Source organism: Chlorocebus sabaeus, chromosome 23, assembly GCF_047675955.1.
Source record: "Chlorocebus sabaeus isolate Y175 chromosome 23, mChlSab1.0.hap1, whole genome shotgun sequence".
Taxonomy (NCBI): Eukaryota; Metazoa; Chordata; class Mammalia; order Primates; family Cercopithecidae; genus Chlorocebus; species Chlorocebus sabaeus.
Genome location: NC_132926.1, coordinates 72,599,809 through 72,617,801, shown reverse-complemented (window position 1 = coordinate 72,617,801; position 17,993 = coordinate 72,599,809). Strand labels below are relative to the sequence as shown.

Below are 17,993 nucleotides of genomic sequence, written 5' to 3'. Positions count from 1 at the left end.
ATTGTGCTTAATTCTGAGCAACATGCTTTAAGAGGAGTGAAAGAGCCAACCCTAGGCTGGTCTGGAATAGATATCATGTAAGATTTCAGAACGTGTGAAGCCCGAAGCATATGAAGAGGTGACCACACAGAAGAAACAGGACTTTCTATCTAATTTCACATGTGCTGTTTATAGAGAAATTTGGTGACAATCTTCCAACAATGAAATTCATCCTTTGCAGGGGTAACGAATGGCTCCATCCAGCAGTGGCTGAATGAAAATGATGAAATGATAAAAAACATCGACAGTAGAGGTATACCACTGTTTCTAGCTCGGAGACTATTTTTCTAGTACATATTTAATCTATTAGAGAAGAATTGGAATTCTAAACTTTCTAAGCATTTAAACAAAATGATTAGTTTTGGTCTAACTTTGTAAATTTTTTTGAGACAGGGTCTATGTTGCCCAGGCTGCTCTTAAGCTCCTAGGCTCAAGCAATCCTCCTGCCTCAAGCCTCCTGAATAGCTGGGATTATAGGTGCACACCACCAAGCCTGGCTAGTCTTTGTCTAATTGAATGGCGTAATTTATCAGCACCCAATTGACCCTTCTGAAATGAGTTCTCTAAACTGTTTGAGAACCACGAGGAATCTTGCTAAACAGGTAGATTTAATAATATTTCCATGCCTGATTTGCAGAAAACCACTGACATGAGGTGGGCTCCCTTCTTATTAACGGTTTCTGCAGTCCGGAGTCAGTGTGGAAATCAGGTTCTGCTGAAACCTACAGGATAGCTAAGGATGTTAGGCAGGAGAGGGCAAGGACTCAGAGACCCTCCAGCAGTAGGAAGTCCATCAACTACTTCTGTCTGGCTCTTCCTAGGGCTTTCTTATATTATAGTTCAAGGACTTTTAACATCACATGCTCATAGTGTTGTCATTAACTCTAAATCCTTCAGGGTTACATTATAGAAGTGATACAATTACACAATTAAATATTAGAAATGACCACCGAGTATATTCTGTTTATTGTTTATGATTTACACAGAAAATGATGGGCTGGGGTTGTAGAACAATAAACCAACCATTACATTTAGACCTGGGCTTTTGACAAACTTGCATTCCATTTTAACAATTCATATGTATCTAACAAATACATAAATCCAGATCACAAATAATCTTAAGAGTTAGAGATAAACAATTAAGAAACACAAAAGAAACCCACATAGATCTACTTTTAAATATCAGCATTCATATTACAAGAAATAAGAAAATGTTAAAAAAATAAAATTAGGTTAAGTCACAACATAAAATAGAGAAATAAGATAAATGCTATTTTATTAATATTCATACTTATTTCTAATTTACCTTCATATAGTCTTAACTTTTTCAAAAGGATCCAAGATATGACCAAATAATATTTTAGTATCTGAACTTGCCAGCCTTAGCTATACCAGAGCTTGTTACCATGAAAATCCTAAAACCTCAATTTTCTTTTTCCTTTTTAAAATTTAAGCCAACTCTTACTCAACTTTTCTCCTTCACAGCAGCTGTTTATAGATAGTAGGGAGCCAAGAATGAAGGACAGTAACAGATGGAAAGCAAAAAGTACAACAGCTATCTTAAGTTCTGCTCTCAACATTGCTGGTTGAGTTTGGAACCAAAACCTCGTAACAACTGGCAGATAATAGCTAAATCTTAACAGGCAAAGAAGAAATATTTTCTTTGGGACAGCTGCTATCTAGAAGAAAACCAAGGTCCCTTAATATAGTCTAAATATAATGTGTGGCTTATTATAGAGAAATCTTTAGCAACGTAAGTTTAACCAGTAAGTGTCACAACTGATCAACAGTACTTAAAAGGAAACAAACAAACAAAAATCACACTAGCCACAAATTTCCACAATATACATATGAAATTAATTTTAATCTGATTTGACTCCTTGACACTAACTGATCATTAATGAAATATGGTATGGAAAGATCACAGAGTAGAAAACAAGCAAAGATTAGTTTATACAACAATGACTATATACATCAGAGGGAAAACATGCTAGCTAATGCAACATTAAGGCCTGAATGTAAGCATTTCCAAAGTCACAGAAGCCCCAAAGAACTCCTAAATTACAAATTCATCACATTACATGCATGCAATGTTCACTTTTGTTTTACCCATAAAAGGATACACAGTATTTTGCTGTAAATACCAGACACATTTACAATATATGCAAAAATTAGAATGCAAGTGTTATGTTCCTTATATTTAAGCCTCAAATGTGCCAACAGTGAAAATTCATTTATTTTTAAAAATGAAAAAAAGAGACGGGATATAAATACTCAGAGGAATTACACAAATAAGATGTAACTCTGCATTTGGGAAGCCATATAAATATTCCTTTCATGTGCCCAAACTAAATTATCAATGGACCAATTAGATGGACGTACACTCACTATGTGCTTTACTGTTTTACTTGCTCAAATGTGATATTCTAACAGTCATCATTCTCTAGTGTTAACATCAAATCACATTTGTAAGTGAACTATTATGTCCATGTTTGCACATACTCTTCTACTGTGTGTGATTACCTAAAGGAGACACTGTGCATCTTAGTTTGGGGTTATATAATTACAAAGATGACCCTGTGCAAGTTTTCAGACCTTCCAAAATACTGTAGAAGCAAAATTACCTTAAACTAACTATATCCAATATTAAACAAATGTGCCATGAGTGTTCTGGGCCTTCAAGTATAATTTTTACCAAGGAGAAACAGGTTGGGTGAGGTTAGAAAGGGTTTCATAAGGCCATCTAATTCAGCTCATTGTACCAAGCCCTGAGCACACTAGATTCTTTGTATGCTTTACTAACCTTATGTTAAGCACATCCACTGGTTTCATTAAGGATTTTACTACCTAACTTTATTTCAGGGGGAGTTACTTCTAAGATTTAAAACTTTTGTAATGTTCTGGCCAAAATTTTAGCCTTCATTTGGCATTCTGAAAAGTCCTAATTTTAAACAAAAATGGACTTTCTGAAAAATTTCTCAGCATATGAACCAAGAGGTTATGGCGTAGCAAAACCAAAGGGACTAGTGAAAAAGCATACTTTACAATTTGTTTCATTTCCAATGAAACCAAATTTTACTACTGTTATGAACACAGTCTTAACATTTGATGCAAACAGGAGAGCTTAATTATAATCACTTAGTGGCAGTATTATAGACAAAGCCAGTAACGTATGCCACACAGATGATTATTTCTTCTGGAGGAAGTCAACTGATAAGCTTGGCTTTACAATTAATACAAACATATTCAACTAAAGAAAATGGATGCACTGTCTCAACATTCAGCCTGAAAATGTTTAATACTTTCTGCAAACCTAAATTTAGTTTAGAAAGGTTAATATTCTTTCTAAACTATGGCATATACTATATATAGCTTTTTTAAATATATTTATATATAATTATTTGCACATGAGATTTAGAAGGAATTTGCAGATTTACTTCGATACACTGATCTCATTTCAACTGTTAAGGTTTAGGGCGCTTCTGCAGTACTGTCATTTGAAGGTGGGGCATCAGGATCAGGCTCAGAGGAAGGAGCTGCAGATGCTTCAATAACTGCAGGTGGGAAATGACGGCGGCACACAGGGCATGTTCCCGACTGGAGGAAAAAAAAAACGTTAAGAGCCACCAGAATCATCTTAACTGCCACACAAATAACTTAATAAAGAAAAAACAGTATCATTATCCTAATAATAAGTATCTTAACAACAAAAAATAAACTTCAAATCCACACAATGCAGAAAGACATTATTTTCATACTATTCCCTCTGTGCCCAATCAGACTCTAATTTCTTTGAGGGTAAACAATGTCTCTTATTAATGTTCATATCTTTAAGGTCATTCATCCTCCTTTATTTAGTGAGTTTTAATTAAGGGCTGCTAAACTCAGCAGTGATGCAATGGCAGAGGGTGAGCAAAGAATCATGGCACATGTCCGCATGGAGGTCAGAGTTTAGCTTCAACAATAATCTGAACGGAATTATCATTATTTAGTCTATTATGCATTTATTAGAGAAACCACAGACCTACTTTAATTCACATCAAATCATTTATGATTTATCATTTATGATTTGGTGTGAATTAAAGAAGGTCTACGGTAAATTAATGTAGATCTATGGCAAATTAAAGCCCCATTTTAGGGTAGCACAGATATGTCAAAGCAGATGGACTTCAGACTTTCTTCCTAAGCCATGACATTTCTTTCCAAAAAGAGATAAGAGTGTTAGGTGCCTTCTAAATGACAAAACAATCAGCCACAGACCTTGGAGGGAAGGTGGGAAGGGGAAAGCAGTTATACTAGGAGTACAACATTCTAGGACCAATGGATGATTATAAAGCTACATTATCTGATAAAAGATTATCCCCTTGCAAATCTGGTCTTTTTCCCAAAGAGAACTCCCTGCTGGAAGGGAGGCTGAAGAGATCATGCTGTTGAAGGTGACAAAGAACTGTATCTTGGGAACATTCTCCCCAGAAAAAAAGCGGGAAAGGCTTCACACTAAGATATTTCCTGACAGGAGAAAGACTGAAGAGACTGTTACCTTGAGTTACAGCAAAGTCTCAAGTATAATTCAAGGCTGTACAACATATATTATGTTTACCATTTAAGAATTCATTTTAGGCCGGGCGTGGTGGCTCATGCCTGTAATCCCAGCACTTTGGGAGGCCAGGTGGGCGGACTGCCTGAGCTCAGGAGTTCGCAAACAGACTGGGCAACATGGTGAAACCCCGTCTCTACTAAAATACAAAAAATTAGCTGAGTGTGGCAGCGTGCGCCTGTAGCCCCAGTTACACAGGAGGCTGAAAAAGGAGAATTGCTTGAACCCGGGAGGCGGAGGTTGCAGTGAACCGAGATAGTGCCATTGCAGTCCAGCCTGGGTGACAGAGCGAGACTCCGTCTCAAAAAAAAAAAAAAAAAAAATTCATTTCAGCAAACATTTATTGTTGGGCCCAACAGTAACATTTTAGAGTCAAATAGATGAGCGTGGTCTTGGTGAACGATGTACTAGCTATTTAAACTTAGACAAGTAACAATCATTAGAAAACAGGAATAAAGATACCAGTAAGTCCTAAAGTACTGTGAGGATTAAAGGAGAGATCATGAATCATTAAAGAGGAATCATCTGACAGTGACTGACACACAGCAGGCACACAAAACGCTGCTTCTTAAGTCTCTGAAACTATCGTGGGAGTTTAAGGACAGAATTTATTAAGGACAGAAAAGGTGGAATTTAAACTGCACCTACCTATATCATCTAATCTTACAGATGGTATAGGGAAAAAATCATGCCAGACTTCAGGAGCAAATGTATAGAAACATAAGCAAATGTACAGAAAAGTAAATCTGAAGAAACAGGTTGAGGTCTAAATCACAGAAGGTCTTGAATGTCAAGATTAAAGCTTCAGATTATTCCACAGGTGACTGGAGGTCTCTCTCTTTCTTTTATGAGAAGGGAAGTACATGATCAGAACTATATTTCATAAAAAGCCTTTAATGATGGAATGATAGATAATGAAGATTTGGAAGAGTGGGGGGTAGGAAGGGGGGAAGATAATGAGAAATTAGTTAATGGGTATAATGTATGTTATCCAGGTGATAGGATATCCTAAATGCCCTGACTGGACCACTACGTAACCTATGCATGTGACAAAGCTGCACATGTACCCCACAGATTTATGCAAATAAAAAAGAAATGAAAAGAAAGTACCTCTAAAGGAAGTGAGAAAATAAAGTAGGTAACTACAATAGTAGTTAAGACAACAAAGGTTGAAGGTCTAATGTATAGGAGTGGAAAGAAATGAGGGAATGGACCTCACAGACTCAGCCACGCTCAAAATTGTTAAGAGTTGGTGGCTCTGCATTTTCTGCTTCCCCACTAATTTTAATAACACCTACTTTCACTACTACCACCATCATGTACAGACACTGAAAAAGTCATTTTCTACTGAATTCTAATTTTCATTAGTAATAAGTTTACCATTACTTTTCCTACAGTATATGTTTACTATGTGCCAAATACCATATTAAATTCATCACGAATTACCTACTTTAACTCTTATAAAAACCCTACAGGTTGGTATATTGTACAATACAACCATCTAGGCTGTATTAATAAAATGCCAGATAAATAGGTCAAGAAAAATCACCTAAAATATTATTTCCCAAATTATGTTTTGGGAGAGGGGAGAGAGCAAGGAAAACAGTATTTTAAAACTAATTCAGAATCCAGCACTATACCTCAATCCAGAACACCAGGACATCTCATGAGACTTGAGACACACATGATCTCTACACAGGCAATTACTCCTCAAATAGTACATGTTGGCACATGCTGTTTACTAAAGACTGCTAGCTCGTCTTTGTAACTTGTATCGTAAGTTTGTATTTGTGATTTTGTTGTTAATAAAATTAAAAATCTCTAATTTCTAATAACAGCTTTCATCTAACATGATTTGTAAAATATTTACTGGGCACTTACTACCTGCCAGGCACTATGGGTTATCTCATATACAGATATTTTATAAAATAACAGTGAACATTTCTAAACTGGATTTCAGAGATTTTAAGTGGAGTTTTGAGAACAATGAAGTGGCAAATAGAAATAGAGGAACAGCAAGAAAGGAAAAGGAAAAAGAGGGAAGGAAGGAAAGCAAAGGGAAAAGGGAAGGAGAAAAAAAGCACTGGTTATAGGGGAAAAAGATAGTTGTATTCCTAAGTAGATAATCTGGGAAAGTGACTTGGGAATTCCTAGTGAGCTGGATGGTAAATATCCTTTATGCAAAAAAATAGACTTCACAGAGAAGACTGAAGTAAAACACTCACTTTATTTAAATAATTCAAATAGGCTTAAGATTTATTGGGTAAATATTTGAAGGCAATATATAAAAACTGGAATAGGAGCTATTTGGTAGGTTATTAAACATCTTTCATAGACATTTCAGAAACACCAACCCGTACTAGCAGAATAGCTGTATATTGTTATAGTACTTTGAGTAGTGCCAAAGGCTTCTCTGCTTGAGATACTTTTGAAAACACCAAATTTCAAGGTTATGACTAAAATTCTAATCAGCTTTATTCTAAAATAATTTTTCAGATATTTAATCACTTCCTAAAATGATTAAAAGCATGTTATTGTTGGCTATGTTGTTTTTAGACAATGTTAATAAAATAAACTACTTCCATATTATCCCTGATTTGTAATCATTAAAGGCAACCAGTTTTTAACAATGAATTAAAAAGTACTACAAATTTGTAGCTAAATAAAACAGCTTTAAAAGATACTACCATTGGCTGGGCATGGTGGCTCACAACCTGTAATCCCAGCACTTTGGGAAACTGAGGCAGGCAAATCACCTGAGGTCAGGAGTTCGAGACCAGCCTGACCAACATGGCGAAACCCCGTCTCTACTAAAAATACAAAAAATTAGCCGGGCGAGGTGGTGGGTGCCTGTAATCCCAGCTACTTGGGAGGCTGAGGCAGGAGAATCGCTTGAACCACAGAGGCAGAGGCTGCAGTGAGCCGAGATCGAGCCACTGCAATCCAGCCTAGGTGACAAGAGCGAAACTCTGTCTCAAAAAAAAAAAAAAAAAAAAAAAAAAAAAGAAATACTGTTATTATTCACTTGCAGAAGACACTATTAAAGTATTAAATTTTAAAATTTTAAATTAATTATTCTATCACTCACCTTCTGTAGCCAAATTGAGACACAAGGTTTGTGAAAGAAATGGTGACAGGGCAACTCTGTTGCTATATCATCCTTAATATACTCACTGCAACAGATTGGACAGCATTGTTCCTGACCAATAGCTGAAAACAACAAATAATTTAGATCAATCACATATAGTTCAATTTTAATAAAACTGAAAAGCAATATATTATACTCAGAGACGATACCTCTGAAAGACGAAAGAGCCAATCTTTGATCAGTTAACTGGCAAGCATTTCTGTCAAATGCTTGGCAATCTGGAATCTAATAAATACTGCTTTTGTAAAAAAGCTGACAAAGGAACATTTGACGCCGTCTATCACTTGAAAATTAAAAATATTCTTATACTAGGTGAGTTTGTAAGCATCTGGTTTCTATAAAAAAAACTAGTGAAAATTTCTAATAAACAAATATTTAATCATCCAGGTACACTGATAATATACTTAAATGTGCAATGTATTCCTCAACATTTGAGATCAGCTCTGCCCTTACCAGTGTGATCTTCAAGAACAAGGGTCTCTGGAAGACCATCGATGCTTTCCTTACTGGCTGGTGGATTGGCCACCTCAACATCCACTGCAAGAGACTCTAAATGTGCCAGAGCAGTCTGAAAAACAAAAGGTACAGTTCTTTGTTAGGAAATACTTTAAAACAGTAACAGAAAACTATTTTTTAGGGTATCTTCAAAATTATATCACCATTATTCTCTTCTTGTTAGTTTCTTTTGCTTTAGTCCTTTGCTCCTTTTGCCTCTTCAGAAGAAACTACCACCATCACCAACAAACCAAAACATTAAATATACATGCAGAGCCCAACTTTCTACACGTGAAATAAAAATATACCTTGTCTCGGCTGGGAGCAATGGCTCATGCCTGTAATCCCAGCACTTTGGGAGGCCAAGGCGGGTGGGTCACTTGAGGTCAGGAGTTCAAGACCAGCCTGACCAACGTGGTGAAATCCTGTCTCTAGTTAAAAAAATACAAAATTAGCAGGGCGTAGTGGTGCATGCCTGTAATCCCAGCTACTTGTGAGGCTGAGGCAGGAGAACTGCTTGAACCCAGGATGTAGAGGTTGCAGTGAGCTGAGATCATGCCATTGCACTCCAGCCTGAACAACAAGAGCGAAACTCCATCTCAAAAAAAAAAAAAAAAAAAAAAAAACCCCGGGTGCGGTAGTGTGTGCTATAATCCCAGCTACTCGGGAGACAGGCAGAATTGCTTGATCCTGGGAGGCGGAGGTTGCAGTGAGCTGAGATCACCACGCACTCCAGCCTTGATGATAGAGCAAGACTGTGTCTCAAAATAAATAAATAAATAAATAAAAATCTACCATGTCTCAATAATCATCTACTTTTCCGTATTTATATTTTGAAGGAGTGGTTACTTTTTCCAACTATTGGTTCCTATGTGAGATCAATAACATGAAAGAAAGTAATAAACATTTTAGAAAGGTTCACTTCATGAAAGATAAAATGTGGCTGAGGCTACTAGATGCTCCAAGTATGGAAGCAAATAATGTGCTCCCGAATGGCTGTGTCTACTACTGGCATGGATTTGGCACACCCACATTACCAGCTCACAAGTATTACTAGGTTATCTGGGTTGTGAATTTCATTTACAGGTTCAGATACCTATGTCAAATTACTGTTCTAACAAGGATGGAAAGAACATCAGATCATGTGATCATCTGGTATGCGTCATCCTCATCCTTTCTGGCTCCAATTAGACTAGAACAGCAGTTGAGACTTTCGTCTTTTTGTCTGCAACCTGTACAATTACTTGCTCTTGGTGCACATGCTGCTTCGCCTGCCTGGTGCTTTCTGTCTATCTTTTAAGTCCTATCACTCCCTCAGGGACTGCATAAGTCCTATCTCTTCCATGAAGCCTGTCAGTGGTCCTAGACTGCACTAGTATCCTTCTGAACTGCTACTGTATTCAAAGAATTGGTATTACACAGTTTAATTATTACATGTTAGTATTATATCCTAATTACAGCATCATAAGATTATGGAGCTATGAAAGACCTTGGCTTCTTTGTAGGGATGAAAAACTTGAAGGAAATTTGACAACTATCAAAACTGGGCCTCCCATCCTGGTTGGAGTGCAGAATATTGCAGCTGCTACAGAAAATAGCCCAACAATTCCTCAAAATTAAAAACAGAATTATCACATAATCCAGCAATTCTGGTTCTGGGTACATACCTAAAAAGAACTGAAAGCAGGGACTAAAACAAGTATCTGTACACCCATGTTCACTGCAGCATTATTCACAAGAGCCAAAAGGTGGAAATAAATCAACTGTTCATTGATGGATGAACGAATATGCAAAATATGATGTACACATACAGAGGAATATTAGCCTTGAAAAGGAAGGAAATTCTAACACATGTCACAACATGGATGAACCTTGAAGACATTATGCTAGGTGAAATAAGCCAGTCACAGAAGGATAAATACTGTATGATTCCTATATGAGATACCTAAAGTAGTCAAATTCATTGAGACAGAAAACAGAATGGTGGCTGCCAGGGGCTGGAGAGATGGGAAAATGTGGAGTTACTGTTTACAGCAATGTGAATACACTTAATTACACTGAACTGTACACTTAACTGTAGCAATAGTAAATTTTATGTTATGTTTATTTTACCATAATGAAAAAAAAAATGAACAAGCCAGGTTTCCCATATAGAAGAAGAATTCTGCCTGACAGCTTAGCTAACACTCTATTCTTTTGGACGGCAAACTTACTATTTTATACATGCCTAAGGTTCTACCATAGATATTCCCGAAAAGAATTTGCGATAACTTATAATAGAAGATTACAACTTGCTTTGGGTCAAGCCTAAAGCAAAATCAGGACTAAAAAAGGAAAAAGCAAAAGGGTTCACCAAGAGTTAATAAACACAGTTAATATTATTGAACACCAAATTTGACTCTGGATATGCAGAGAAACATTGCAGAAAATAAGACACGCCGCTCCAGTAATTGAATTATTGCTTCTCAGCTCCAAATATACCTTTCATTTCTGCTCTTTGAAAACAGACTTGGGCATTTTAAATATTTTCCCTTTTGTTAGCCGACATGATTTTAAGTTCTGTCAGTAGAGGGTGCTGGGGAGACACTGCACACAGAAAGGACTTTGCTTCATGGTTCCCTTGGGCTTGCCCCTGCAGTGTGCCAGGCTTCCCTATGCACAGATGGCTTCTCCAGCATCAGGCTCCTCCAGTGTGGGTGGCTTCTCCAGTGCCTGGCTCCTGAAGCACATGCCGCTTATCCAGTAACTGGTAATTGCAGGACAAGGTAGCCAGTAGCTTCTCCTGGTACTCATCTTGGGTGGTTCTGCAGCAGAGTACCTAGGGGCTTGGTCACATCACTGTGAAGCTTCTCTGGTGCCCTAGAGGGCAGATTCTTGCCAAGTTCCAGAAGGCAAATTTCCAGCAAGTTCTGCCAGCGCAGCACCATAAATACTCCTCCATAAGCCATGGCTGTGTCCTTCCCAATAAGGTCTGGCTTTCAGCCTTAGAGGGGAGGGAAGTAGAGTACTCTATCTCGGCCCTAAAGCTGTTCCTTAAATCTGCTAATCCTATATTCTTTAGAGTTTGCTTTATTTCCTACTAGCCAATGCTTTGGTATTCTAAACTTCTGTTGTAGTTAATATTTACAGTAAATTTTCCCTGTTCAAATTACTGTATTTCTCTCTCTTGGGACTGAACTCAGACTGGTATAGAATTTGTATTAAGAGTGATCCCAGGACACATTTAAAGCAGTGTGTAGAGGGAAATTTATAGTACTAAATGCCCACAAGAGAAAGCAGGAAACATCTAAAATTGACACCCTAACATCACAATTAAAAGAACTAGAGAAGCAAGAGCAAACACATTCAAAAGCTAGCAGAAGGCAAGAAACAACAAGATCAGAGCAGAACTGAAGGAGATAGAGACACAAAAAACCCTTCAAAAAATCAATGAATCCAGAAGCTGGTTTTTTGAAAGGATCAACAAAATTGATAGACCACTAGCAAGACTAATAAAGAAAAGAGAGAAGAATCAAATGGACACAATAAAAAATCATAAACGGGATATCACCACCGATCCCACAGAAATACACACCATCATGAGAGAATACTATAAACACCTCTACGCAAATAAACTAGAAAATCTAGAAGAAATGGATAAATTCCTGGACACATACACCCTCCCAAGACTAAACCAGGAAGAAGTTGAATCCCTGAATAGACCAATAACAGGCTCTGAAATTGAGGCAGTAATTAATAGCCTACCAACCAAAAAATGTCCAGGACCAGATGGATTCACAGCCAAATTCTACCAGAGATACAAAGAGGAGCTGGTACCATTCCTTCTGAAACTATTCCAAACAATAGAAAAAGAGGGAATCCTCCCTAACTCATTTTATGAGGCCAACATCATCCTGCTACCAAAGCCTGGCAGAGACACAACAAAAAAAGAGAATTTAGACCAATATCCCTGATGAACATCGATGCAAAAATCCTCAATAAAATACTGGCAAACCGAATCCAGCAGCACATCAAAAAGCTTATCCACCATGATCAAATAGGCTTCATCCCTGGGATGCAAGGCTGGTTCAACATATGCAAATCAATAAACATAATCCATCATATAAACAGAACCAAAGACAAAAACCACATGATTACCTCAATAGATGCAGAAAAGGCTTTTGACAAAATTCAACAGCGCTTCATGCTAAAAACTCTCAATAAATTAGGTACTGATGGGATGTATCTCAAAATAATAAGAGCTATTTATGACAAACCCACAGCCAATATCATACTGAATGGGCAAAAACTGGCATTCCCTTTGAAAACTGGCACAAGACAGGGATGCCCTCTCTCACCACTCCTATATAGTGTTGGAAGTTCTGGCCAGGGCAATCAGGCAGGAGAAAGAAATAAAGGGTATTCAATTAGGAAAAGAGGAAGTCAAATTGTTCCTGTTTGCAGATGACATGATTGTATATTTAGAAAACCCCGTCGTCTCAGCCCAAAATCCCCTTAAGCTGATAAGCAACTTCAGCAAAGTCTCAGGATACAAAATCAATGTGCAAAAACCACAAGCATTCCCGTACACCAGTAACAGACAAACAGAGAGCCAAGTCATGAGTGAACTCCCATTCACAATTGCTTCAAAGAGAATAAAATACCTAGGAATCCAACTTACAAGGGATGTGAAGGACCTCTTCAACGAGAACAACAAACCACTGCTCAATGAAATATAAGAGGACACAAACAAATAGAAGAACATTCCATGCTCATGGATAGGAAAAATCAACATCGTGAAAATGGCCATACTGCCTAAGGTAATTTATAGATTCAATGCCATCCCCATTAAGCTACCAATGACTTTCTTCACAGAACTGGAAAAAACTACTTTTAAGTTCATATGGAACCAAAAAAGAGCCCACATTACCAAGACAATCCTAAGCAAAAAGAACAAAGATGGAGGCATCATGCTGACTTCAAACTATACTACAAGGCTACAGTAACCAAAACAGCATGGTACTGGTACCAAAACAGAGATACAGACCAGTGGAACAGAACAGAGCCCTCAGAAATAATACCACACATCTCCAACCATCTGATCTTTGACAAACCTGACAAAAACAAGAAATGGGGAAAGGATTCCCTATTTAATAAATGGTGCTGGGACAACTGGGTAGCCATATGTAGAAAGCTGAAACTGGATGCCTTCCAAACACTTTATACAAAAATTAATTCAAGATGGATTAAAGACTTAAATGTTAGACCTAAAACCATAAAAACCCTAGAAGAAAACCTAGGCAATACCACTCAGGACACAGGCATGGGCAAGGACTTCATGTCTAAAACACCAAAAGCAATAGCAACAAAAGCCATAATTGACAAATGGGATCTAATTAAACTAAAGAGCTTCTGCACAGCAAAAGAAACTACCATCAGAGTGAACAGGCAACCTACAGAATGGGAGAAAATTTTTACAATCTGCCCATCTGACAAAGGGCTAATATCCAGAATCTACAAAGAACTTGAACAAATTTAAAGAAAAAATCAAACAACCCCATCAAAAAGTGGGCGAAGGGGTTGGGCATGGTGGATCACGCCTGTAATCCCAGCACTTTGGAAGGCCGAGGCGGGTGGATCACGAGGTCAGAAGATCGAGACCATCCTGGCCAACACAGTGAAACCCCGTCTCTACTAAAATTACAAAAAAAAAAAAGGCAGGTGTGGTGGCGGGCGCCTGTTGTCCCAGCTACTCTGGAGGCTGAGGCAAGAGAATGGCATAAACCCAGGAGACAGAGGTTGCAGTGAGCCAAGATCACACCACTGCACTCCGGTCTGGGAGACAGAGCAAGACTCTGTCTCAAAAAAAAAAAAAAAAAAAAAAAAAAAAAAGGGGGTGAAGGATATGAACAGACACTTCTCAAAAGAAGACATTTATGCAGCCAACAGACACATGAAAAAATGCTCATCATCACTGGCCATCAGAGAAATGCAAATCAAAACCACAATGAGATATACCATCTTACACCAGTTAGAATGGCAATCATTAAAAAGTCAGGAAACAACAGGTGCTGCAGAGGATGTGGAGAAATAGGAACACTTTTACACTGTTGGAGGCACTGTAAACTAGTTCAACCATTGTGGAAGACAGTGTGGTGATTCCTCAAGGAGCTAAAACTAGAAATACCATTTGACCCAGCAATCCCATTACTGGGTATATACCCAAAGGATTATAAATCATGCTGCTATAAAGACACATGCACACGTATGTTTATTGCGGCACTATTCACAATAGCAAAGACTTAGAACCAACCCAAATGTCCATCAATAATAGACTGGATTAAGAAAATGTGGCACATATACACCACGGAATACTATGCAGCCATAAAAAAGGATGAGTTCATGTTCTTTGTAGGGACATGGATGAAACTGGAAACCATCATTCTGAGCAAACTATCGCAAGGACAGAAAACCAAACATCGCATGTTCTCACTCATAAGTGGGAACTGCACAATGAGAACACTTGGACACAGGATAGGGAATATCACACACCAGGGCCTGTCGTGGAGTGCGGGGAGTGGGGAGGGATAGCATTAGGAGATATACTTAATGTAAATGACGAGTTAATGGGTGCAGCACACTAACATGGCACATGGGTACATATGTAACAAACCTGCACATTGTGCACCTGTACCCTAGAACATAAGGTACAAAAAAAAAAAAAAAAAAAAAAAAAATTCATGGGAAGAGCATGCAAAAAAAAAAACAAAACAGTTCTGTGTCTTGCAGGACACAGAACTGCATTTGGGGATTGGTTTGGTTAGGCCTGTGAGCTTGAGCTCAGTGCTGAGCTCCTTGCCAATAAGAATGGGATGCTATTAATCCACAGTCTGTAGTGGCATCACAATTAATCAAGGTATCACTGTGGTTGACAGTGATGAAGGTCCAACCGAAGCAAGTGTCTTAAGAGCCCAGAGAGCTGCTATACTTGACCTTACAGCAACAGTGATCTAACTATAAAAATCGTGATGTGAGATGGATTATTAATAAGTGCCCTTGTGCACTTACAGAAAAAAATTACAAACTCAGGTCTCTTAGCCCTCACAACAGGGTATGAGGGCCAGAAAGCATCCATGACAGCCCTAAAAGAAGCTCTTGCGCCTAAAAATGAAACACAAAATGTAACTGTGTGGATTGCTAAATGAAAATTAGAGTTGACTTCTCAGTCTCATCAAATTTCTCAAAAGTTTTACCATTGATTGGTTAAGGAATAAGATTCTGAAACCTGGAATGAGGACACCTGGTTGAACTCTGAGGAAACTGATAATCTTGAATCCCCAAGTCACTCTGAGCCGCCTGTTACCAGTGGAAATAGTCTGCCCTTCACAGACTAGGCTTCCTCTGCTTGAAAACCCTGTGATAATAAACCCTGGAGTGTGAATCTCTTAGTGCTTTCATGCCCAACAGTAAAGTTACCAGAAAACTACAGCAGACAAAAAAAGGAAGAACAACTGAAGATATAAACAATGTAGGTTTGGGTTACTCTAACAACTAAAGAATCCTAACCAGCTTAGTGAGCTTCTGGCTGAGGGCAGGGACAAATATGACTGGGTCATGGAAGAACGAAGTTATAGCTATCATTTACAGTCTCACGACCAAATACAGAACAAGGATTAGTAATTTTGCATATTTTATGTGCTTTTTATGTATGTGCTTATTTGTATATATTAACAGTTTACTTTTTCTCTTTCCCATTTCTATTTCATATACCAGTTGTTGGAAGTTAAATTTGCAATTTAGTCTTTATATAAGAGAACATTCAGTGTGACTATGAATTTATGGAGTAATGCATAGCTAGTAATAGATACAATGACTCTTGGAACTAGCCATCTGCTCATTCTGGGGAAGGGTGAAACTTCAATTGTAGTAATAGCTGTATTTTGTGGGGTGAAAACACAATTCTATTGATGGATGAAAATTTAAACGTGCATTGAAAGGTATGTATGGAAGCCAAGTTGTCAACGTGCTGGAATGTTCCATTTATGGAATTATTGCTCCATAAATCCAAATTCACTATTGTGTCAGCTCTGTGAAAATCTGGGCTGTTTAAATACTTTCCCTCCTAACAGCTGGCATGATGCTAAGCTTTGTTCACAGAGGATGTTGAAGAACACTGCTGGAGGAAAGGGTTTTCCTTCTGTCCCAGTGTGCTTGCTTGACAGAGCACACCGGGACTAGTGTGATGTTCATAGCTTTTTCTAGTACTAGACTCCTACAGTGCACACAGCTTCCCTAGCAGCCAGTTCCTGTAATGCACTTAGCAGGGAGCAGCCTCCCCCAGCACCCATGTTGGACAGTACTGCAGCACAGTGCTTCCACTCAGACACCTTCCTATGAATAGCTCTCCTCAGCACCCTAAGAGAGCTGACTTCCAGCAAGTTATACCAGCACATACCACAGTGACTTCTCTCTCATATAGCAAGCCACAGCGGTGCCATTTCCATCAAGGTCTGGACCTCAGCCCTGAGGTAGACTAGGCACTCTTCCTTGGATTGTCCTAGCTTTGCCTGACAGGTGGTGGTTGCTCCTTACATGTGTTTTTCACATATTCTTTAGAATTATTTTTATTTCCTCCTAGCCAATCCCTTGTTACTCTACTTCTTTGTTCTAGTTTAGAATTCTTTATATTGAACTTTCCCATTGCAAGACAGGAAATGGAAGGTAAGATCCTGTTATCTGTCCCTTTCCTTCTCACATAGCTATAATTATGAATCTTCTCCAATTTCCCATATGTACTACTGAAGATAGAACCTGCTTGCAAGAACTCATCTGTGCTACACATAAACAGAAACAAAGGATATTATTTATAGTAACTTTCATTTGGGGAGGTTATTCCAGGCTAATTATGCTTTGATATATGTTTGTCTCAATGGGTTCATCATCTCTTTCTAATGATTATCTGCACATTTGCAGCGCTAATAACACCTCAAATTTCACATATGTAAAAATAACTTATTGCCTTGGTATTGTCATATATTTAAGATAATCCAGGATCACTTATAAGCAACACAAGCAAAAGATAGCATTTTACAGCCACTGCTATGAAAATCTATAAAAATTAAAAAAACAAAAAACAAAAAACTATCTACACCTTTAGGCAGTACAATGTATTTACAATAGTTAGTCCAAGAGTCAGAAAGACAACTAAATAGCCTAAATCACCCAATCTAGAATACATTTTAAAGTAGCATTTAAAATAGTATAATCCTTTATCAGCACAAAATTTTGTTCTGAAGAATAAAATACAATTCAGTTTTTAAAGAATGAAGATAGCAATACTGATTCTGAATGACCATCACTGAATCCAGATTTGTTCACTGATTACATCACTTGGTTGACTGTTGATTTGAATAAACCTGTATGAATATACCATTTACTGAGAGCTCCCCAATACAAGCAGGTATTTTGCTAAAGGCTTTAACACAATCTCACAAAAACCCATCAGGTAGATTTTATTATTCCCATTTTGTAAATGAGGAAGCTAAAGCTTAGAGAGGTTAAGTGAATTATCCAAGGTCACATAGCCTAACTCTTCTTAACCTCCACATTACTGCCTTCCGAGTGCCTACGCCTGGGTATATATAGGTGCTATTGTATGTAGAGACTTTACAAGGGGCCCGTGGGTATGGGCAGTCTTAAGATGATCAGTTTCAATAACCTTTCATAGGTAATCTT

At 37.9% G+C, this 17,993-nt stretch overlaps 1 protein-coding gene across 1 annotated transcript in view; it reads right to left on the bottom strand.

The window, feature by feature from the left end:
* Positions 1-973: 973 nt before the first annotated feature.
* The window catches only part of PJA2 (praja ring finger ubiquitin ligase 2), a 74,306-nt gene continuing 57,286 nt past the window's right edge, over positions 974-17,993 (bottom strand). The window contains exons 8-10 of the mRNA XM_008014105.3: positions 8,238-8,352; positions 7,725-7,846; positions 974-3,636 (exon numbers count right to left, since the gene is read on the bottom strand). Coding sequence (XP_008012296.3) covers positions 3,511-3,636; positions 7,725-7,846; positions 8,238-8,352 — 363 coding nt within the window. The 3' untranslated portion in view covers positions 974-3,510. The remainder of the gene's footprint in view (positions 3,637-7,724; positions 7,847-8,237; positions 8,353-17,993) is intronic.